At 47.2% G+C, this 23656-nt stretch overlaps 1 protein-coding gene and 1 pseudogene across 1 annotated transcript; one reads left to right on the top strand and one right to left on the bottom strand.

Annotated features, from left to right (window-relative positions):
* Positions 1-449: 449 nt before the first annotated feature.
* Positions 450-4763, top strand: LOC123079083 (proline-rich receptor-like protein kinase PERK8). Its single transcript, XM_044501759.1, has 8 exons — positions 450-1997; positions 2103-2510; positions 2627-2710; positions 2798-2868; positions 2976-3052; positions 3159-3306; positions 4069-4230; positions 4342-4763. The coding sequence occupies exons 1-8, from the start codon at positions 1103-1105 to the stop codon at positions 4525-4527; spliced, it is 2031 nt and encodes a 676-aa protein (XP_044357694.1). The 5' UTR covers positions 450-1102; the 3' UTR covers positions 4528-4763.
* A 2989-nt stretch (positions 4764-7752) lies between these two features.
* LOC123074710 (8-amino-7-oxononanoate synthase-like) overlaps positions 7753-23656 on the bottom strand; it is a 35348-nt pseudogene continuing 19444 nt past the window's right edge.

The raw sequence follows: 23656 nt of genomic DNA, 5'->3' as shown, positions 1-23656 counted from the left end.
AAAAAAGCTCTCCCACCCAGGACAGGAGGCATCCATCCAGCCGTCAGCGTTGCCCTCAGTATCGTACACGGTAAACTCTACACTCCCCAGCCCCCGTTGCACGCCGCAGGATGAACCATACGAGGCTCGCCGCGAGCCAAAAAAAACAAACCGCAACTTGCTTCGTCGTTCTTCCCGGCCGGCCGAGGCGAGTGTGCTGTGCCTCGTCGCCCTTCCTTCCACGGTTTCTTCCCGGTTTCCACCACCCGCGGTGAGCGGAGGGGCGGGTCGAGGACGGGCCCGTGGCGGGGGCCGCAAGCGACAATCTGCACGGGAAATACCCAATTTCCCAGCCTTCTTTTTTCTCCCGACTCAGCTCCCTATGCTGCCGCACTGTACTGCCAGTACTGCTTGCTCTTCGCAGTCCAGCTATTTCCCATATGGACCTGGCACCAACCCCCTCCCCGTCGCGCACACCCGAGAAACAAAACAATATTAGTACTACTATAGACTTTGTTTTGAGAAAAGAAGGAAGGGGAAATAGAGGGGGGAAATTATACTAGTACCACCACTAGTGATGCTCTACTGTCCAGCCAGGCAGCCACGGACACCAAGGCAGGCAGGCAGGGACGGGAGGGAGGAGGAGCCAGAAAGAGATGAGCTCGGCGTGCTGCTGAGGTGAGGTGAGCTCAGCTGAGGCGACACAGAGAGACGAGCGGTGCGGTGCGGTGCTCTGCTGCATTGCATTGGCCGACGAAGGATCGCCTTCCCGCCCGACGCCCGCGGATCTCGGCCTCGCCGCCAGACGGCCCGAGCTCCGCGGCCGCTGGATTCTCTGCCGTGCCGTGCGTGATCTGCTGCAAGCGCGCCGCCACTTGCGTGGGCGGGAGGACTCGGATCTCCTCTCTACGTCGCTGTCGAGAGAGAGAGAGGCTCTCTCTAAGGTGGGTGGCAGCTTCCTTCCATTGAAACGGTGGTTCGCTCAGCTGCTTGATTGGGGCCGAGCCGGGCGGGAGATCTGGCCGTCGGCGTGGACCTGCAGATCCCCTGCCTGCCACTGCCAGCGCGCGCCCACGCCTCGCTGCTGTGGAGGTGCCTGCGGAGGGCGGCGGTGGTGGTGGGGATGGGCGGCTACGCGGATCCCTTCATGCCTCCGCAGCCGGCCTCGTCGTCGTCGTACGCCGTGCCGCAGGGCGGGCATGGGCAGCCGCAGCCGCAGCCCGCGCCGCGCCCGCCGGGCTGTCCGTACTCCTCCTCCGCCTCGGCTCCGCCGGTTTCCACGTCCTACCATTCTTTGCCCCCCGCGGCGTCCCCTCCGCCGGTAAGTAGCCCCCCTCCGGCCTCCCCGCCACCCGAGCCATTGCCTTCACCTCCTCCAGCATTGCCTTCCTCGCCGCCACCGCCGGCATTGTCGCCTCCGCCGCCCGACGCGCCCCCTCCGTCGCTCCCACCGCCGTCCCCATCGCCCTCGCCGCCTCCCGCCGAGGTTCAGGCGCCACCGCCGCCGATGGCGGCCGACCAGCCACGCGTACAGCCCCGCGTGTACCCGTCGCCGCCTCCCCCGTCCCTCCCCCCGCCGCCGCCAGTAGTCCTCTCGCCACCAGCCCCGCCTCCATCCCACCCGCCATCGCCATCGCCTACTCCAGCTCCAGCTCCAGCACCCACGCCGGTTGCAGTCTATTCGCCTCCCCCGCCAAGAGTTGCATCTCCCCCGCCGCCGCGCCATCATACTAAGCCACATTACGCGCCGCCGCGCTCGCCTGGGAGGTCACACTTAAACTCGACCCGCTCAAATGGCAGCGGCAAGAACATCGAAATATCGAGGGAAACTGCCACCACCATTGTAGCAATTGCCGGTCTTGCAATGCTCAGCTTCATCGGTGCCACCATTTGGCTTGTCAAGAAGAAGCGACGGCGGGCAGAGCCTCCCTCAGCACTGCCTACACAGCAGCAACCAGCTCCCCCGCCGCCACCACCCAATTACATTCCCTCGTCTGCTGGATCCTCACTAGCATCAGGTACTACAAAACATAAACGCCCGAGTGTTAAATGTATCTCTATATCTGCATTTTCTAAATTTAGCCATCCTAGACGATGCTCATTACAGTATTTGTGTTGGCCAGATGGGTTCTACTTACGATCACCGGGCTATCCCTTCATGAGGTCCAGTACTGGGAGCCATGGGTTCCCCTACTCGCCGGCAGACTCCGGGATAGGGTACTCGAGGATGCTGTTCACGCCGGAGAATTTGGCAGGAATCTCAAATGACTTTTCGGATGAGAACCTTTTGGGAGAAGGTGGATTTGGGTGTGTGTACAAGGGTATCTTGCCAGATGGTCGCCCTGTGGCTATCAAGAAGCTGAAGATTGGCAATGGGCAGGGAGAGCGTGAGTTCAGGGCCGAAGTTGATACTATCAGCAGAGTACATCATAGACATTTGGTTTCACTAGTAGGCTATTGCGTATCAGAGGGCCAGAGGATGCTTGTATATGATTTTGTTCCCAATAACACGCTTTATTACCATCTCCATGGTGAGAACTCCCTGTCGATCATAGTGGTTCTTTTATTTGCATCAATTTTAGCTTTAGTGAGGCAGCTAGATTGCTCATCTGTTGCCTGGTCATTAACCATGCTCATGGAATTTCAGTAAATGAAGTACCACTTGATTGGCGTACGAGGGTCAAGATTGCGGCCGGAGCAGCTCGTGGAATTGCTTACCTGCACGAAGATTGTAATATTTTGTGACTAAATTGTCCCTTCTCATTAATCCCCTGAACTAGTGTGGTGTGCTAAGCATTGCTCTGTTTGTATTCATCAGGTCATCCACGGATTATACATAGAGATATTAAATCATCTAATATTTTATTGGATAACAACTTCGAAGCTCAGGTATGCTTTTACTTGGTGTATCAGTTCCAGCTTCCAATTGTTTCTATGCGATTTTTCAGTTGTATTTATTTTTAAAAAAATGCTATGTACCTCCAACCAATCTCCAGGTTTCTGATTTTGGACTTGCAAGGTTAGCTGCCGACTCCAACACGCATGTCACAACACGTGTCATGGGAACATTTGGGTGAGTAATCGTCCAAAGATAGCCATTGCAATCTTCAGTCAATTCTTTTTCAATAATCTGTGATCTATAGATAGTTTCCAGTATAAATGTAGTATGTCCTCTGCAGGTATTTGGCTCCAGAGTATGCATTGTCTGGGAAGTTGACAGCAAAATCTGATCTATATTCTTTTGGAGTTGTTCTTTTGGAACTTATTACCGGAAGAAAACCTGTTGATTCTTCTCAACCGCTGGGAGATGAGAGTCTTGTCGAATGGGTGAGCTTCTTAAAATATTTGTGTACTTGTTGCATGCTCCTCGCTTTAGGTCCTAAACTATGCTCTTTTTTCACATTCGCAAAATATATCTTTTAGCTATAACAAGTAAGAATTGACCTATCGTATTTTCTGGCTATGTTACTTAGATGCTTCAAGATTTGGTTGATTTCCTGTCCATAGTACTAGGTAATTGTTGTTGATCAATATAGTTCTTTAGGTAAAATTTCCAAATCCTAGAGCCTGATATCATGCAGCATCTAGCGGTGCCTTCTCTAGATCACCTCTTTCCCTCCAAAGTTGAACCGTTGGCCTCTTTTAAGGTGGCTGATGCTAGCTGTTGTATTATGTTGGCCCCTTCCACTGGACCCGTTTCCATAGCATGTTGACCGAGAAAGTGATCTGGAGAGAACTAAGTGAGCTGAAAAGTTCCAACTATTGGAGCTTGCTTTTGTAGAAAGTGGGCAACCTGATTATTCTTCCAGGGTGGCATTCAGAAAGTGGATACAGTGTTATTTAATGCAGTGTTCATGCTGTGGTGAGTCATGAAAGAAGCTAGATGAGAACTTGAGAAAACAGGGACCGATTATCCTAGCAAACATAAGCATAAATGGAACTGATGAATGCATCACACAGATGACACCTCACTGCTCTAAATGCATTGCTCTCTGGCTACTGTCTAAATGCATTTCTTCATTTTTCATCATGACTGATAGATGGATGCATAATGTAAGCTCAAAGTTTGCTCTTGCTGAAAAATTTCAGGCCCGGCCCTTTCTCTCACAAGCAATCGAGCATCGAGACTTTGGGGACCTTCCCGATCCGAGGATGGAAAACAAGTTTGAAGAAAATGAGATGTATCATATGATAGGAGCCGCGGCTGCATGCATTCGTCATTCTGCGGTGATGAGACCACGGATGGGGCAGGTACTAAATAATAAACCACATTTCATTCATTTCACCTCGTTCCTGAATTTTTCAAAAAAATGACATCACAGGACTAAGATATATACCCATGTATTTTCTTTGCCATCTCAGGTGGTAAGAGCACTGGATAGTTTAGCCGACTCTAACCTAAACAACGGCCTTCAACCGGGGCGCAGCGAGGTCTTCTTGGAGCCGCGAACCGAGGAGATCAGGTTGTTCCAGCTGAGAGAGTTCGGCAGCCGGGAGTGCAGCGACGAGCTGAGCCAGGCTAGCTGGAGGAGCCGGAGAGACCTGTGAACAACAGGCGTCGGTCGGTCGGTACAAGACCTTCATTAACATTCTTTTTGGTCATTCTTTACATGTAATTATCTCTTTTACATGATTTTTTCCTCCCCTGACGAAAATCCTTGTCCTCCCCGGAGTAAATTTTGCAATTCTTTCAGGAGATAAGTAAATTCCTTCTTTCTTTTCCGTTCCTGGCCAAATGAAAAAGAAAAATACAGAGACTTTGGCTCCAGGCATTCCCAGATAAAGTAACTGTGTTACGCTTTTTTGATCGGCCGGCCAGATTGCTGGCCTTGCGGTGCAAGCTTCAGCAGGGTCTAGGCAGTAGTAGAGCTCGGTGGTTGACTCGGGCCTTGTATTAGCACTACAATCATTCGTGCATGTTAACCCTAATGTTTATTATCTCTGGACGTAATCCCGTGGATCTTATGCTCAATCATTCCGCACCCTCCGTTTTGTCAAAAGGCCGGTGGGAGGCCTCCTTGTCCCGTTGCCACTTGTGGGTACGTAGTGGCGCCGGTGGTTGCCGCGTCCGATGCTGTGCTCTGATGGATCGCTGAGATTTGTGCTCGTGGGTCTCGTTTCCCTGTCTCGCCGATCCGTCGGTCGATAATTAAATGGGCGATAATTTGGACGGGGTGCCCGCCGCATGATGATGGGAAAAGGGAACCGCTGGCGGACGGCAATGTCGCACCAAGAACGAAATAATACTACGCGCACGGTCTGCACGGATGGAGAGGCAGCGGCAGCGAGGGTTGGCACTGGACGGACTGTCGGTTGCCAACTCGCCATGCCTTCCATTCTTTATTTATTTCTTCTTCTTCTACATTTGTTCTTCTGTTTTGCGTGTGTTGCACTGGCCCAGGTGACACCGGTCTGAAGCCCAGCAAGGATGTAGGTCTTCTGAAGCTTCGTTTTTCCCTTTGAGAAGGCTAAGGCTACGTATTAGAACGAAATCACTAGTTGAGGAGTACCCGATTCTTAGCATTAGGTGATATGCGGCATTGCGTGACGGCTTCAATCCAGCTAGATGCAGGACGCCATCGAGGAACCTAAACTACTAACTGTCTCTATGAGGCACACGGTCAGTGGGCTTCAGACTTTTTTTGAAAAACTGATTTTTTTTTTAAAACTTTCATGAACATTTAAAAAACTCTAAACATTTTTTGAAAGTCATTTTTTATTTTCTATTAAACATTTCTATAGAAATGCTAACACGTTTTTTTTAAATTAAACAATTTTTGGATGTTGTGAACACTCTTTAAAAGAAAGAGAAAAGGAAAAGAAAAGAAAAGAAAAACCAGAATGAAGAAAAAAGTAACAAGAAAACTGGTAAAGTAAACAACATGCAAAAGTAAAACGAAAAAACCCAGACTGGAACCTTCTAGAAAGTTCCAAAAATCGGTTTTCTTGAAGAAGCTATGATAGGGCCAACCCTAGCTCGCTCGCTCGCTTTTGCCTATGCGATTGGTCAATAATGCGTTGCGCTGAGCGATGCATAGGATTTTCTTTGCTTTTGCTTGATGTGTGGGTTTGGACCTTGTCCCTGGTGCCCCCTGTGCATGTCCCAAATCGGGTTTTGATGGTCGGGCTGGACTCTCGGCGTCATGGGATCGATGTCAGGAATCCCTAGGGGCTCAAATTACAAATACGATACGTTACTATGAACCATGTCCCACATAATGGTATGAGATTAGGACTCGTTTAGAACAGCATAGCATATTTAGAAAATTGGCATTGCATATTGCAAGCCCCTGAGTGTTACGTCGGATTGGCTGACGGTGCCAACTATACTCAACAAATCTCTGAACACTAGTGCATGGAAGTTCTACTCCGCATTGTCAAGTCAATTGGCTCGATGGCTTGCTGAAGAAGCACCAAATCTATCCAATTTTGCACTGGAAGAGTGCATTGATGGGAGAGAAATGGCGTCGCGTGTTGGGCGGAAGAAGATAGGGTTTCAAAGATTGTAATGGTTTGGTGGGTAACTAAACACAATGTTGGATGTGTACTAGGGTGAAAGACTACAAAATAACAAATAAGCTGCCCAAGGCAACTTATGAGATTATGGTAATCTAGGTAAGTGGATTATATAATCTACAAAACAATCTGCCTTGTTGGCTACCACCCACATGATGTAAACAAACATGGCCATAGCTTGCCTATTCACCCCTGTGGCATGGTGGATTATATCACCTGGTGAGTTTGATCACACTAATGTGTTATTATGAACCATGTCCCACATGATTGATATGAGACTAGGAATTTGAATGCATATTGCAAACAGGGCATCACAATGCACAACAAGTTATGGAGATAATAAATAGGCCACATGGGCCTCAGGTATTTTTGTAGGAATTTTTGTAAATAGTAAATGGGCTAAGCCGAACAATTCCAACAGAAGAAGCCCTGGATCTCCGGATCTACCCAATTCTGGACTAGGGTTTGGACAATTTGGGTGAAGTGAGAACAATGAGAATTAGTGGAGTGCATTGATGGAAGAATGGGCGTCGCACGTCGGGCAGAGCAAGATAGAGTTTCAAATATTGTGATGGCATTGATGGGTAAATAACATGATGTTGGATAAGTGTTACAGTAAAAGAACAAAGAAAAAAAAATCTAAAATAAGCCCCCCAAGGCAACTTATAAGATTATGATAACAGTCTTGCTAAATCTAAGTCAACTGAGACTTGGCTATGCCTCAATTGATGCTATATTTGTGAGATCTTACATTTAGATTCGTGCAAAAGTTTCTTTTCAGTTTTTCCTTTTCTTTTTTTACATATTATATCACTTGACTGAGACCTAGCCATAGCCTTATGATAATCTAGGCAAGTAGATTATATAGTCCACAAAATAATGTGCCCTGTTAGGCTACCCCCACAAAATAATCCATGGGCTAAACAAACATGACCATAGCTTGCCAGTCACTTGGAAGCATAGAAGATTATAAGCATGATTCGTTAGCTACCAATATTTGGCTAGCCAAATGTTGACATTGCCAAATATTGGCAATACCAATACTTGCCAAATACTGGCAACTTTATGTGAGATAGACAAGACAACTTGGTAATCAATCAATTAGTAGCAAATATTTGGCACAATGCCAAACATTGGTAAGCCAATTTTTGGCATCAAACCAATTTTATCACCAGTGTTACAGAATACACATAATTTGAATAACATAAAACATATATAGTGGTGACACAATTAATATCACGAGTAGTGGTCCGTTGCTTATAATCTTGAAACTGAAGCGCAACCCTGCTCAACATGTTGAGCCAGGAGCCAGGGAGCGAGCGCGTCAACAAGCCTTCTGATGTCATCCGAGGTATGAGCCGAGCTAAGAGTAATTCGCAACCTGCCAGTAGTTCAATAATCAACCAATCTTGCTTGAAATAGACTCTGCCTATCTGGTTTACATACAGTATATTGGCCCAGGAAAAAGGCAATTTGAGACCTGCTTGAGTTGGGTGGCACCACGGGCGGTCTGATTGGCTGGACGAGAAATCCAGATCTCAGAAGATGCCTGCAGTTTCAAACACAGGAATCATGATCGAGAAACATGAAGCTGAGCACACATCGATGAAGGCAAATGGTAGGAAAACGTCGGCGGAAGATGGAACCTGTGAGCCTTGACCGCCGCTTCCTCGCTTCCGACAAGGATGACGATGATGGGGCTGGTTACGTTGAGTTTGGTCAGAGAAGCAAAATACTGCACGTGCTCCCAGATGACTGATCTTCGTCATCTCTCCTTCTTCGAGACATGGATTGCAGCTGAAACATGGTTACTATTCTCTCAGGTTAAAAGGAAAAGTTATGGTGGGTGCTCAGTTCAGTTTAGTATAAGCATGGAAAATCGGCAAACAGTACCATGCACAGAAGCAACCACGGGCAGCGGCAAAGCTGTCGAAAATATGAATGAGCGGCCTCGCGATAGAATCAGCCTCTTCCATCTAGTGCTGCTCACCACAATGCAAGCAGTTAATCATAAGGGCAATTACAATGGTTATATCTTAACAGTGTCATGTAGGATAAATACTGAGGTGGAGGAAAGAGAAGCTAGAAAAAAGGCTTTGTCTTCTCTTATTTAAAAGATGATCCCTCAACAACAAATCTCTCACCACATTTTAGGAATAACTAGTTACTAGAGATAAAATTAAGAGAGAACCATTGTACATCATATTTTTCTGTCATCTCTAGATTACGTGGCTGAATTAAGATAAGACTGTCTTATCAATCACTGTATATGCCCTAAGGCTCAGACCATAAGATTCGGATCTAACTCTAGATAAATATTTTTGAGAAAATCAGGTGTCAGTTAATATCATAATTTTACAGTTGTATGGCGTAACCTAATTTGCAGCATTACTCTTGGTGATGATAACTTGATAAGCATGTTTCCTATCCATATGTACATTACGTGTTGAAAGAGTATATAACATATACTCCCTCCGTTTTTATTTAGTCCGCGTATTAGCTTTGGTGAAAGTCAAGCTTTGTAAACTTTGACAAAGTTTATAAACAAAAATATTAACATATACAATAACAAATCAATACCATCAGATTCATTATTGAATGTACTTTTACATCATATAGACTTGTTATGATAAATGTTTATATTGTTTTTTTAAACTTGATCAAACTTTACGAAGTTTTACCACCCTGGCAACCAACTCCCTTGCTTAAGGAGCCAACACATATGTCAATGTCATCGTCACATCCAAACAGCTCAGGTATGCCACCACCGTTCTCGCCGCAAAGAAGCGTTCCATGTGCCTTGAAAACGCAGTGATAACCATTATTTGTCGATACAAAGATCTGAAAAAATCTCTAATTGTCGTGGAATTGTCACGGCAGATGTCCTCGAGCTAGGACTTAGTCGTGGAGCCATCGCAGCTAGGAAGCTTAAATGGGTTAAACGGGACAAGGAACACGGGGGTTATACTGGTTCGGCCCCTTACGGTGAAGGTAAAAGCCTACGTCCAGTTGAGGTGGTATTGACTATGATTTCGATGACCAGGGAGCTTGATTGCTATGCCTGGCTCTCGACGAGATATTTCTTCCCCCTAAACCACCGCCAGGTCGTCCCTTTATATAGAGAGGTTGACGCCCAGCGGCTCTCAGAGTCCCGGCCGGCTCATAAGAGTGTCCGGCTCGGACTCCCAACTATTCTTGCCTTACACTACAAGTCTTGCCATACGGCGGTTTATCACTACGGGCCTTAAGCCATCTCCGGGTCTTAGGCCCATCATTGACCCGCCGTCTTCAAGCTCGGTACTGGGCTTCGCGTGATGACCATTATGAGTAACCCGACCCCTCCTGGCGGGTGACTCTAAGGGTTATATCCTCAACATTAGGCCCCAGATTGATTTGAACCGGTTCATGTCAATCTTCAATTCTTTTGAGAGAAAAGATCTTCCGGCTTATGGTCGTGTGAAGGTTATAACCCGCCGTGACGTCATCTTCTGGATTCCTGGTAACCAGCCATGACGTCATCTTCCATTAAGTCCATTTTTTATCCCACCATATCCTCAACGGATCTTATCTTTAAAGGCCATCCCAAAAATCGAGGCGTTTTTGTGGTGAGATAATCACGCCGTGGCCTCCTCGTTTCTCGCGCCCACTTATGAGCCTCACTTTATAAATAGCCCGGCCTATGAGCCTCCAGTCACTCGTCGCCTCCATCTTCTTCCTCCTCTCGCCACTGTGCTGCCGCCCGAGCTCCGCCGCCGCCGCCGCGGGTTTCCTCGTCTTCACCAACTCAGGCCGCTGCATCAACCTGACGTGACCAGAGAAACGCGACGAACCCCCGCCGTAACTCCGCACCTGTAAGTCCCTGCACCTCTCCACCGTAGATCCGCATTAGGGTTCCACTGTTCTTCCTCTGTTCTTCGCTGTTCTTCTCGAATTCTCTGTAGTTCTGCCACTATAGTCATGTTTGATCCAAGAGTAGTACAGAGCTCCTGTGGTAGTTGTTGCACATCCATTTTTCCACTAGTAGATCCCCTTTGTTTGAAATAAGATCCCACTCTGAATCCATGAACTTCTTCTGCGTCAGTTCTAGGTCTAGAAATTTTTCCTTTTAGCCAACCGTTTGATCCAAAATAATTACTGCGATCTGTGAAACTTGTTTTCACCACACTTAGTCAAAAATTGCATCTGCTGAGCTATGGCGGCTCACATTCCCGGCTTAAAAGAAGCCACGCGCTGTAAAATTTCCGGCTCATTTATGATAAAGCTGTAGACAATTTGAATTACTCACGATACCTTCAGCGGCTTAGATAACCCGATGCACTTAACCATATGTCATTAGGCCCCTCTCATAAGCCGCCATTGAGTATTAAACTGTAGACGTCTGCCGGCTTATAATTGAACCGGACATTTTCCTTTTGTCATAGGCTTCATCTTTCACAATGCCTCCTAAAGCTCCCAAGGCACCCATCACGTGCAACTGGATGAGATCCAACGTCACCGACGACACTTTAGCTGATTTTGTAAAGACGGGTTACTTGCCCAAGAAGGAAATCATGTCTTATCTGTTGGGAATCGTAGCATAATTTAAAAAATTTCTACGCTCACCAAGATGCATCTATGGAGTCTACTAGAAACGAGGGGAAAGGAGTGCATCTACATACCCTTGTAGATCGCGAGCGGAAGCGTTCCAATGAACGTGGATGACGGAGTCGTACTCGCCGTGATCCAAATCACCGATGACCGAGTGCCGAACGGACGGCACCTCCGCGTTCAACACACGTACGGTGCAGCGACGTCTCCTCCTTCTTGATCCAGCAAGGGGGAAGGAGAGGTTGATGGAGATCCAGCAGCATGACGGCGTGGTGGTGGATGTAGCGGGTCTCGGCAGGGCTTTGCCAAGCTTCTGCGAGAGAGAGAGAGGTGTTGCAGGGGAGGAGGGAGGCGCCCAAGGCTGTGTGTTGCTGCCTCCCTCCCCCCCTTTATATAGGCCCCCCTGGGGGGGCGCCGGCCCAGGGAGATGGGATCTCCAAGGGGGGGCGGCGGCCAAAGGGGGGGAAGGGGTGCCTTGCCCCCAAGGCAAGGGGGAAGCTCCCCCCTAGGGTTCCCAACCCTAGGCGCATGGGGGGAGGCCCAAGGGGGGCGCCCCAGCCCACTAAGGTCTGGTTCCCTTCCACTTTCAGCCCACGGGGCCCTCCGGGATAGGTGGCCCCACCCGGTGGACCCCCGGGACCCTTCCGGTGGTCCCGGTACAATACCGGTAACCCCCGAAACTTTCCCGGTGGCCGAAACTTGACTTCCTATATATAAATCTTCACCTCCGGACCATTCCGGAACCTCTTGTGACGTCCGGGATCTCATCCGGGACTCCGAACAACTTTCGGGTTTCCGCATACATATATCTCTACAACCCTAGCGTCACCGAACCTTAAGTGTGTAGACCCTACGGGTTCGGGAGACATGCAGACATGACCGAGACGCCTCTCCGGTTAATAACCAACAACGGGATCTGGATACCCATGTTGGCTCCCACATGTTCCACGATGATCTCATCGGATGAACCACGGTGTCGAGGATTCAATCAATCCGTATGCAATTCCCTTTGTCAATCGGTATGTTACTTGCCCGAGATTCGATCGTCGGTATCCCAATACCTTGTTCAATCTCGTTACCGGCAAGTCTCTTTACTCGTACCGCAATGCATGATCCTGTGACTAACGCCTTAGTCACATTGAGCTCATTATGATGATGCATTACCGAGTGGGCCCAGAGATACCTCTCCGTCACACGGAGTGACAAATCCAAGTCTCGATCCGTGCCAACCCAACAGACACTTTCGGAGATACCCGTAGTGCACCTTTATAGTCACCCAGTTACGTTGTGACGTTTGGCACACCCAAAGCACTCCTACGGTATCCGGGAGTTGCACGATCTCATGGTCTAAGGAAAAGATACATGACATTGGAAAAGCTCTAGCAAACGAAACTACACGATCTTTTATGCTATGCTTAGGATTGTGTCTTGTCCATCACATCATTCTCCTAATGATGTGATCCCGTTATCAATGACATCCAATGTCCATAGTCAGGAAACCATGACTATCTGTTGATCAACGAGCTAGTCAACTAGAGGCTTACTAGGGACACGTTGTGGTCTATGTATTCACACATGTATTACGATTTCCGGACAATACAATTATAGCATGAATAATAGACAATTACCATGAACAAAGAAATATAATAATAACCATTTATTATTGCCTCTAGGGCATATTTCCAACAGTCTCCCACTTGCACTAGAGTCAATAATCTAGTTACATTGTGATGAATCGAACACCCATTGCGTCCTGGTGTTGATCATGTTTTGCCCTAGGGAGAGGTTTAGTCAACGGATCTGCTACATTCAGGTCCGTATGTACTTTACAAATATCTATGTCTCCATTTTGAACACTTTCACGAATGGAGTTGAAGCGACGCTTGATATGCCTGGTTTTCCTGTGAAACCTGGGCTCCTTCGCAAGGGCAATAGCTCCAGTGTTGTCACAGAAGAGAGTCATCGGGCCCGACGCATTGTGAATCACCCCTAGGTCGGTAATGAACTCCTTCATCCAGACTGCTTCCTGTGCTGCCTCCGAGGCTGCCATGTACTCCGCTTCACACGTAGATCCCGCCACGACGCTTTGCTTGCAACTACACCAGCTTACTGCTCCTCCATTCAAAATATACACGTATCCGGTTTGTGACTTCGAGTCATCCAGATCTGTGTCGAAGCTAGCGTCGACGTAACCCTTTACGACGAGCTCTTCGTCACCTCCATAAACGAGAAACATATCCTTAGTCCTCTTCAGGTACTTCAGGATATTTTTTACCGCTGTCCAGTGTTCCATGTCGGGATTACTTTGGTACCTTCCTACCAAACTCACGGCAAGGTTTACATCAGGTCTGGTACACAGCATGGCATACATAATAGACCCTATGGCCGAGGCATAGGGGATGACACTCATCTTTTCTATATCTTCTGCCGTGGTCGGGCATTGAGCCGTGCTCAATTGCACACCTTGCAATACAGGCAAGAACCCCTTCTTGGACTGATCCATATTGAACTTCTTCAATATCTTGTCAAGGTATGTACTCTGTGAAAGACCAATGAGGCGTCTTGATCTATCTGTATAGATCTTGATGCCTAATATATAAGCAGCTTCTCCAAGGTCCTTCATTGAAAAACACTTATTCAAATAGGCCTTTATACTTTCCAAGAATTCTACATCATTTCCCATCAATAATATGTCGTCCACATATAATAAGAGAAATGCTACAGAGCTCCCACTCACTTTCTTGTAAACACAGGCTTCTCCATAAGTCTGTGTAAACCCAAACGCTTTGATCATCTCATCAAAGCGAATGTTCCAACTCCGAGATGCTTGCACCAGCCCATAGATTGAGCGCTGGAGCTTGCATACTTTGTTAGCATTCTTAGGATCGACAAAACCTTCCGACTGCATCATATACAACTCTTCCTTAAGGAAGCCGTTAAGGAATGCCGTTTTGACGTCCATCTGCCATATCTCATAATCATAGTATGCGGCAATTGCTAACATGATTCGGACGGACTTCAGCTTTGCTACAGGTGAGAAGGTCTCATCGTAGTCAACCCCTTGAACTTGTCGATAACCCTTAGTGACAAGTCGAGCTTTGTAGATGGTCACATTACCATCCGCGTCCGTCTTCTTCTTAAAGATCCATTTGTTTTCTATGGCTCGCCGATCATCGGGCAAGTCAGTCAAAGTCCATACTTCGTTTTCATACATGGATCCTATCTCGGATTTCATGGCTTCTAGCCATTTGTCGGAATCCGGGCCCGCCATCGCTTCTTCATAGTTCGAAGGTTCACCGTTGTCTAACAACATGATTTCCAGGACAGGGTTGCCGTACCACTCTGGTGCGGAACGTGTCCTTGTGGACCTACGAAGTTCAGTAACTTGATCCGAAGCTTCATGATCATCATCATTAACTTCCTCCCCAGTCGGTGTAGGCACCACAGGGACATTTTCCCGCGCTGCGCTACTTTCCGGTTCGGAAGGGGTGACTATCACCTCATCAAGTTCCACTTTCCTCCCACTCAATTCTTTCGAGAGAAACTCCTTCTCAAGAAAGGACCCGTTCTTGGCAACGAAGATCTTGCCTTCGGATCTGAGGTAGAAGGTATACCCAATGGTTTCCTTAGGGTATCCTATGAAGACGCATTTTTCCGACTTGGGTTCGAGCTTTTCAGGTTGAAGTTTCTTGACATAAGCATCGCATCCCCAAACTTTTAGAAACGACAGCTTAGGTTTCTTCCCAAACCATAATTCATACGGTGTCGTCTCAACGGATTTCGACGGAGCCCTATTTAAAGTGAATGCGGCAGTCTCTAGAGCATAGCCCCAAAATGAGAGCGGTAAATCGGTAAGAGACATCATAGATCGCACCATATCCAATAGAGTGCGATTACGACGTTCGGACACACCGTTTCTCTGAGGTGTTCCAGGCGGCGTGAGTTGTGAAACTATTCCACATTTCCTTAAGTGTGTACCAAATTCGTGACTTAAATATTCTCCACCACGATCTGATTGTAAGAATTTTATTTTCCTGTCACGTTGATTCTCGACTTCACTCTGAAATTCCTTGAACTTTTCAAAGGTTTCAGACTTGTGTTTCATTAGGTAGACATACCCATATCTACTTAAATCATCAGTGAGAGTGAGAACATAACGATATCCTCCGCGAGCCTCAACACTCATTGGACCGGACACATCGGTATGTATGATTTCCAATAAGTTGGTTGCTCGCTCCATTGTTCCGGAGAACGGAGTCTTGGTCATCTTACCCATGAGGCATGGTTCGCACGTGTCAAATGATTCGTAATCAAGAGACTCCAAAAGTCCATCTGCATGGAGCTTCTTCATGCGCTTGACACCAATGTGACCAAGGCGGCAGTGCCACAAGTATGTGGGACTATCGTTGTCAACTTTACATCTTTTGGTATTCACACTATGAATATGTGTAACATCACGTTCGAGATTCATCAAAAATAAACCATTGACCAGCGGGGCATGACCATAAAACATATCTCTCAAATAAACAGAACAACCATTATTCTCGGATTTAAATGAGTAGCCATCTCGAATTAAACGAGATCCAGATACAATGTTCATGCTCATAGCTGGCACTAAATAACAATTATTGAGGTTTAAAACTAATCCCGTGGGTAGATGCAGAGGTAGCGTGCCGACGGCGATCACATCGACCTTGGAACCATTCCCGACGCGCATCGTCACCTCGTTCCTTCGCCAGTCTCCGTTTATTCCGTAGTTCCTGTTTTGAGTTACAAATATGAGCAACCGCACCGGTATCAAATACCCAGGAGCTACTACGAGTACTGGTAAGGTACACATCAATTACATGTATATCACATATACCTTTGGTGTTGCCGGCCTTCTTCTTGTCCGCTAAGTATTTGGGGCAGTTCCGCTTCCAGTGACCACTTCCCTTGCAATAAAAGCACTCAGTTTCAGGCTTGGGTCCATTCTTCGACTTCTTCCCAGCAACTGGCTTACCGGGCGCGGCAACTCCCTTGCCGGCCTTCTTGAAGTTCTTCTTATCCTTGCCCTTCTTGAACTTTGTGGTTTTATTCACCATCAACACTTGATGTTCTTTTCTGATCTCTACCTCAGCTGATTTCAGCATTGAATATACCTCAGGAATGGTCTTTTCCATCCCCTGCATATTGAAGTTCATCACAAAGCTCTTGTAGCTTGGTGGAAGCGACTGGAGGATTCTGTCAATGACCGCGTCATCTAGGGAGATTGACTCCCAGCTGAGACAAGCGGTTATGCCAACCCAGACATTCTGAGTATGTGCTCACTAACAGAACTGTTCTCCTCCATTTTACAGCTGAAGAACTTGTCGGAGACATCATATCTCTCGACCCGGGCATGAGCTTGAAAAACCAGTTTCAGCTCCTCGAACATCTCGTATGCTCCATGTTTCTCAAAACGCTTTTGGAGACCCGGTTCTAAGCTGTAAAGCATGCCGCACTGAACGAGGGAGTAATCATCAGCACGTGATTGCCAAGCGTTCATAACGTCTTGGTTCTCTGGGATTGGTGCTTCACCTAGCGGTGCTTCTAAGACATAATCTTTCTTGGCTACTATGAGGATGATCCTCAGGTTCCGGACCCAGTCCGTATAGTTGCTGCCATCATCTTTCAGCTTGGTTTTCTCTAGGAACGCGTTGAAATTGAGGACAACGTTGGCCATTAGATCTACAAGACATAGTGTAAAGATTTTAGACTAAGTTCATGATAATTAAGTTCATCTAATCAAATTATTTAATGAACTCCCACTCAGATAGACATCCCTCTCGTCATCTAAGTGAAACATGATCCGAGTTTAACTAGGCCGTGTCCGATCATCACGTGAGACGGACTAGTCAAGATCGGTGAACATCTCCATGTTGATCGTATCTTCTATACGACTCATGCTCGACCTTTCGGTCCTCCGTGTTCCGAGGCCATGTCTGTACATGCTAGGCTCGTCAAGTCAACCTAAGTGTATTGCGTGTGTTCCGAGGCCATGTCTGTACATGCTAGGCTCGTCAACACCCGTTGTATTCGAACGTTAGAATCTATCACACCCGATCATCACGTGGTGCTTCGAAACAACGAACCTTCGCAACGGTGCACAGTTAGGGTGAACACTTTCTTGAAATTATTATAAGGGATCATCTTACTTACTACCGTCGTTCTAAGCAAATAAGATGCAAAAACATGATAAACATCACATGCAATCAAATAGTGACATGATATGGCCAATATCATCATGCTCCTTTGATCTCCATCTTCGGGGCACCATGATCATCTTCGTCACCGGCATGACACCATGATCTCCATCATCATGATCTCCATCATTGTGTCTTCATGAAGTCGTCACGCCAACGATTACTTCTACTTCTATGGCTAACGCGTTTAGCAACAAAGTAAAGTAATTTACATGGCGTTATTCAATGACACGCAGGTCATGCAAAATAATAAAGACAACTCCTATGGCTCCTGCCGGTTGTCATACTCATCGACATGCAAGTCGTGATTCCTATTACAAGAATATGATCAATCTCATACATCACATATATCATTCATCACATCTTCTGGCCATATCACATCACATAGCACTTGCTGCAAAAACAAGTTAGACGTCCTCTAATTGTTGTTGCAAGTTTTTACGTGGTTTGTAGGTTTCTAGCAAGAACGTTTTCTTACCTACGTATGACCACAACGTGATTTGCCAATTTCTATTTACCCTTCATAAGGACCCTTTTCATCGAATCCGTTCCGACTAAAGTAGGAGAGACAGACACCCGCTAGCCACCTTATGCAACTAGTGCATGTCAGTCGGTGGAACCTGTCTCACGTAAGCGTACGTGTAAGGTCGGTCCGGGCCGCTTCATCCTACAATGCCGCCGAAACAAGAAACGACTAGTAGCGGCAAGAAGAATTGGCAAACTCAACGCCCACAACTGCTTTGTGTTCTACTCGTGCATAGTAACTACGCATAGGCCTGGCTCATGATGCCACTGTTGGGAATCGTAGCATAATTTAAAATTTTCCTACGCTCACCAAGATGCATCTATGGAGTCTACTAGCAACGAGGGGAAAGGAGTGCATCTACATACCCTTGTAGATCGCGAGCGGAAGCGTTCCAATGAACGTGGATGACGGAGTCGTACTCGCCGTGATCCAAATCACCGATGACCGAGTGCCGAACGGACGGCACCTCCGCGTTCAACACACGTACGGTGCAGCGACGTCTCCTCCTTCTTGATCCAGCAAGGGGGAAGGAGAGGTTGATGGAGATCTAGCAGCACGACGGCGTGGTGGTGGATGTAGCGGGTCTCGGCAGGGCTTTGCCAAGCTTCTGCGAGAGAGAGAGAGGTGTTGCAGGGGAGGAGGGAGGCGCCCAAGGCTGTGTGTTGCTGCCCTCCCTCCCCCCTTTATATAGGCCCCCCTGGGGGGGCGCCGGCCCAGGGAGATGGGATCTCCAAGGGGGGGGCGGCGGCCAAAGGGGGGAAGGGGTGCCTTGCCCCCCAAGGCAAGGGGGAAGCTCCCCCCTAGGGTTCCCAACCCTAGGCGCATGGGGGGAGGCCCAAGGGGGGCGCCCCAGCCCACTAAGGGCTGGTTCCCTTCCACTTTCAGCCCACGGGGCCCTCCGGGATAGGTGGCCCCACCCGGTGGACCCCCGGGACCCTTCCGGTGGTCCCGGTACAATACCGGTAACCCCCGAAACTTTCCCGGTGGCCGAAACTTGACTTCCTATATATAATCTTCACCTCCGGACCATTCTGGAACCTCTCGTGACGTCCGGGATCTCATCCGGGACTCCGAACAACTTTCGGGTTTCCGCATACATATATCTCTACAACCCTAGCGTCACCGAACCTTAAGTGTGTAGACCCTACGGGTTCGGGAGACATGCAGACATGACCGAGACGCCTCTCCGGTCAATAACCAACAGCGGGATCTGGATACCCATGTTGGCTCCCACATGTTCCACGATGATCTCATCGGATGAACCACGGTGTCGAGGATTCAATCAATCCGTATGCAATTCCCTTTGTCAATCGGTATGTTACTTGCCCGAGATTCGATCGTCGGTATCCCAATACCTTGTTCAATCTCGTTACCGGCAAGTCTCTTTACTCGTACCGCAATGCATGATCCCGTGACTAACGCCTTAGTCACATTGAGCTCATTATGATGATGCATTACCGAGTGGGCCCAGAGATACCTCTCCGTCACACGGAGTGACAAATCCCAGTCTCGATCCGTGCCAACCCAACAGACACTTTCGGAGATACCCGTAGTGCACCTTTATAGTCACCCAGTTACGTTGTGACGTTTGGCACACCCAAAGCACTCCTACGGTATCCGGGAGTTGCACGATCTCATGGTCTAAGGAAAAGATACTTGACATTGGAAAAGCTCTAGCAAACGAAACTACACGATCTTTTATGCTATGCTTAGGATTGGGTCTTGTCCATCACATCATTCTCCTAATGATGTGATCCCGTTATCAATGACATCCAATGTCCATAGTCAGGAAACCATGACTATCTGTTGATCAACGAGCTAGTCAACTAGAGGCTTACTAGGGACACGTTGTGGTCTATGTATTCACACATGTATTACGATTTCCGGACAATACAATTATAGCATGAATAATAGACAATTACCATGAACAAAGAAATATAATAATAACCATTTATTATTGCCTCTAGGGCATATTTCCAACAGTCTCCCACTTGCACTAGAGTCAATAATCTAGTTACATTGTGATGAATCGAACACCCATTGCGTCCTGGTGTTGATCATGTTTTGCCCTAGGGAGAGGTTTAGTCAACGGATCTGCTACATTCAGGTCCGTATGTACTTTACAAATATCTATGTCTCCATTTTGAACACTTTCACGAATGGAGTTGAAGCGACGCTTGATATGCCTGGTCTTCCTGTGAAACCTGGGCTCCTTCGCAAGGGCAATAGCTCCAGTGTTGTCACAGAAGAGAGTCATCGGGCCCGACGCATTGGGAATCACCCCTAGGTCGGTAATGAACTCCTTCATCCAGACTGCTTCCTGTGCTGCCTCCGAGGCTGCCATGTACTCCGCTTCACATGTAGATCCCGCCACGACGCTTTGCTTGCAACTGCACCAGCTTACTGCTCCTCCATTCAAAATATACACGTATCCGGTTTGTGACTTCGAGTCATCCAGATCTGTGTCGAAGCTAGCGTCGACGTAACCCTTTACGACGAGCTCTTCGTCACCTCCATAAACGAGAAACATATCCTTAGTCCTCTTCAGGTACTTCAGGATATTCTTGACCGCTGTCCAGTGTTCCATGCCGGGATTACTTTGGTACCTTCCTACCAAACTTACGGCAAGGTTTACATCAGGTCTGGTACACAGCATGGCATACATAATAGACCCTATGGCCGAGGCATAGGGGATGACACTCATCTTTTCTATATCTTCTGCCGTGGTCGGGCATTGAGCCGTGCTCAATTGCACACCTTGCAATACAGGCAAGAACCCCTTCTTGGACTGATCCATATTGAACTTCTTCAATATCTTGTCAAGGTATGTACTCTGTGAAAGACCAATGAGGCGTCTTGATCTATCTCTATAGATCTTGATGCCTAATATATAAGCAGCTTCTCCAAGGTCCTTCATTGAAAAACACTTATTCAAATAGGCCTTTATACTTTCCAAGAATTCTATATCATTTCCCATCAATAATATGTCATCCACATATAATAAGAGAAATGCTACAGAGCTCCCACTCACTTTCTTGTAAACACAGGCTTCTCCATAAGTCTGTGTAAACCCAAACGCTTTGATCATCTCATCAAAGCGAATGTTCCAACTCCGAGATGCTTGCACCAGCCCATAGATTGAGCGCTGGAGCTTGCATACTTTGTTAGCATTCTTAGGATCGACAAAACCTTCCGGCTGCATCATATACAACTCTTCCTTAAGGAAGCCGTTAAGGAATGCCGTTTTGACGTCCATCTGCCATATCTCATAATCATAGTATGCGGCAATTGCTAACATGATTCGGACGGACTTCAGCTTCGCTACGGGTGAGAAAGTCTCATCGTAGTCAACCCCTTGAACTTGTCGATAACCCTTAGCGACAAGTCGAGCTTTGTAGATGGTCACATTACCATCCGCGTCCGTCTTCTTCTTAAAGATCCATTTGTTTTCTATGGCTCGCCGATCATCGGGCAAGTCAGTCAAAGTCCATACTTCGTTTTCATACATGGATCCTATCTCGGATTTCATGGCTTCTAGCCATTTGTCGGAATCCGGGCCCGCCATCGCTTCTTCATAGTTCGAAGGTTCACCGTTGTCTAACAACATGATTTCCAGGACAGGGTTGCCGTACCACTCTGGTGCGGAACGTGTCCTTGTGGACCTACGAAGTTCAGTAACTTGATCCGAAGCTTCATGATCATCATCATTAACTTCCTCCCCAGTCGGTGTAGGCACCACAGGAACATTTTCCCGCGCTGCGCTACTTTCCGGTTCGGAAGGGGTGACTATCACCTCATCAAGTTCCACTTTCCTCCCACTCAATTCTTTCGAGAGAAACTCCTTCTCCAGAAAGGACCCGTTCTTGGCAACGAAGATCTTGCCTTCGGATCTGAGGTAGAAGGTATACCCAATAGTTTCCTTAGGGTATCCTATGAAGACGCATTTTTCCGACTTGGGTTCGAGCTTTTCAGGTTGAAGTTTCTTGACATAAGCATCGCATCCCCAAACTTTTAGAAACGACAGCTTAGGTTTCTTCCCAAACCATAATTCATACGGTGTCGTCTCAACGGATTTCGACGGAGCCCTATTTAAAGTGAATGCGGCAGTCTCTAGAGCATAGCCCCAAAATGAGAGCGGTAAATCGGTAAGAGACATCATAGATCGCACCATATCCAATAGAGTGCGATTACGACGTTCGGACACACCGTTTCTCTGAGGTGTTCCAGGCGGCGTGAGTTGTGAAACTATTCCACATTTCCTTAAGTGTGTACCAAATTCGTGACTTAAATATTCTCCACCACGATCTGATTGTAAGAATTTTATTTTCCTGTCACGTTGATTCTCGACTTCACTCTGAAATTCCTTGAACTTTTCAAAGGTTTCAGACTTGTGTTTCATTAGGTAGACATACCCATATCTACTTAAATCATCAGTGAGAGTGAGAACATAACGATATCCTCCGCGAGCCTCAACACTCATTGGACCGGACACATCGGTATGTATGATTTCCAATAAGTTGGTTGCTCGCTCCATTGTTCCGGAGAACGGAGTCTTGGTCATCTTACCCATGAGGCATGGTTCGCACGTGTCAAATGATTCGTAATCAAGAGACTCCAAAAGTCCATCTGCATGGAGCTTCTTCATGCGCTTGACACCAATGTGACCAAGGCGGCAGTGCCACAAGTATGTGGGACTATCGTTGTCAACTTTACATCTTTTGGTATTCACACTATGAATATGTGTAACATCACGTTCGAGATTCATCAAAAATAAACCATTGACCAGCGGGGCATGACCATAAAACATATCTCTCAAATAAACAGAACAACCATTATTCTCGGATTTAAATGAGTAGCCATCTCGAATTAAACGAGATCCAGATACAATGTTCATGCTCATAGCTGGCACTAAATAACAATTATTGAGGTTTAAAACTAATCCCGTGGGTAGATGCAGAGGTAGCGTGCCGACGGCGATCACATCGACCTTGGAACCATTCCCGACGCGCATCGTCACCTCGTTCTTCGCCAGTCTCCGTTTATTCCGTAGTTCCTGTTTTGAGTTACAAATATGAGCAACCGCACCGGTATCAAATACCCAGGAGCTACTACGAGTACTGGTAAGGTACACAACAATTACATGTATATCACATATACCTTTGGTGTTGCCGGCCTTCTTCTTGTCCGCTAAGTATTTGGGGCAGTTCCGCTTCCAGTGACCACTTCCCTTGCAATAAAAGCACTCAGTTTCAGGCTTGGGTCCATTCTTCGACTTCTTCCCAGCAACTGGCTTACCGGGCGCGGCAACTCCCTTGCCGTCCTTCTTGAAGTTCTTCTTACCCTTGCCCTTCTTGAACTTTGTGGTTTTATTCACCATCAACACTTGATGTTCTTTTCTGATCTCTACCTCGGCTGATTTCAGCATTGAATATACCTCAGGAATGGTGTTTTCCATCCCCTGCATATTGAAGTTCATCACAAAGCTCTTGTAGCTTGGTGGAAGCGACTGGAGGATTCTGTCAATGACCGCGTTATCTGGGAGATTGACTCCCAGCTGAGACAAGCGGTTATCCAACCCAGACATTCTGAGTATGTGCTCACTAACAGAACTGTTCTCCTCCATTTTACAGCTGAAGAACTTGTCGGAGACATCATATCTCTCGACCCGGGCATGAGCTTGAAAAACCAGTTTCAGCTCCTCGAACATCTCGTATGCTCCATGTTTCTCAAAATGCTTTTGGAGACCCGGTTCTAAGCTGTAAAGCATGCCGCACTGAACGAGGGAGTAATCATCAGCACGTGATTGCCAAGCGTTCATAACGTC

The sequence above is a fragment of the Triticum aestivum genome, chromosome 3D (assembly GCF_018294505.1).
Source record: "Triticum aestivum cultivar Chinese Spring chromosome 3D, IWGSC CS RefSeq v2.1, whole genome shotgun sequence".
Taxonomy (NCBI): domain Eukaryota; kingdom Viridiplantae; phylum Streptophyta; class Magnoliopsida; order Poales; family Poaceae; genus Triticum; species Triticum aestivum.
The sequence above is the reverse complement of the archived record's forward strand: the minus strand, read 5'-3'. Positions and strand labels throughout refer to the sequence as shown.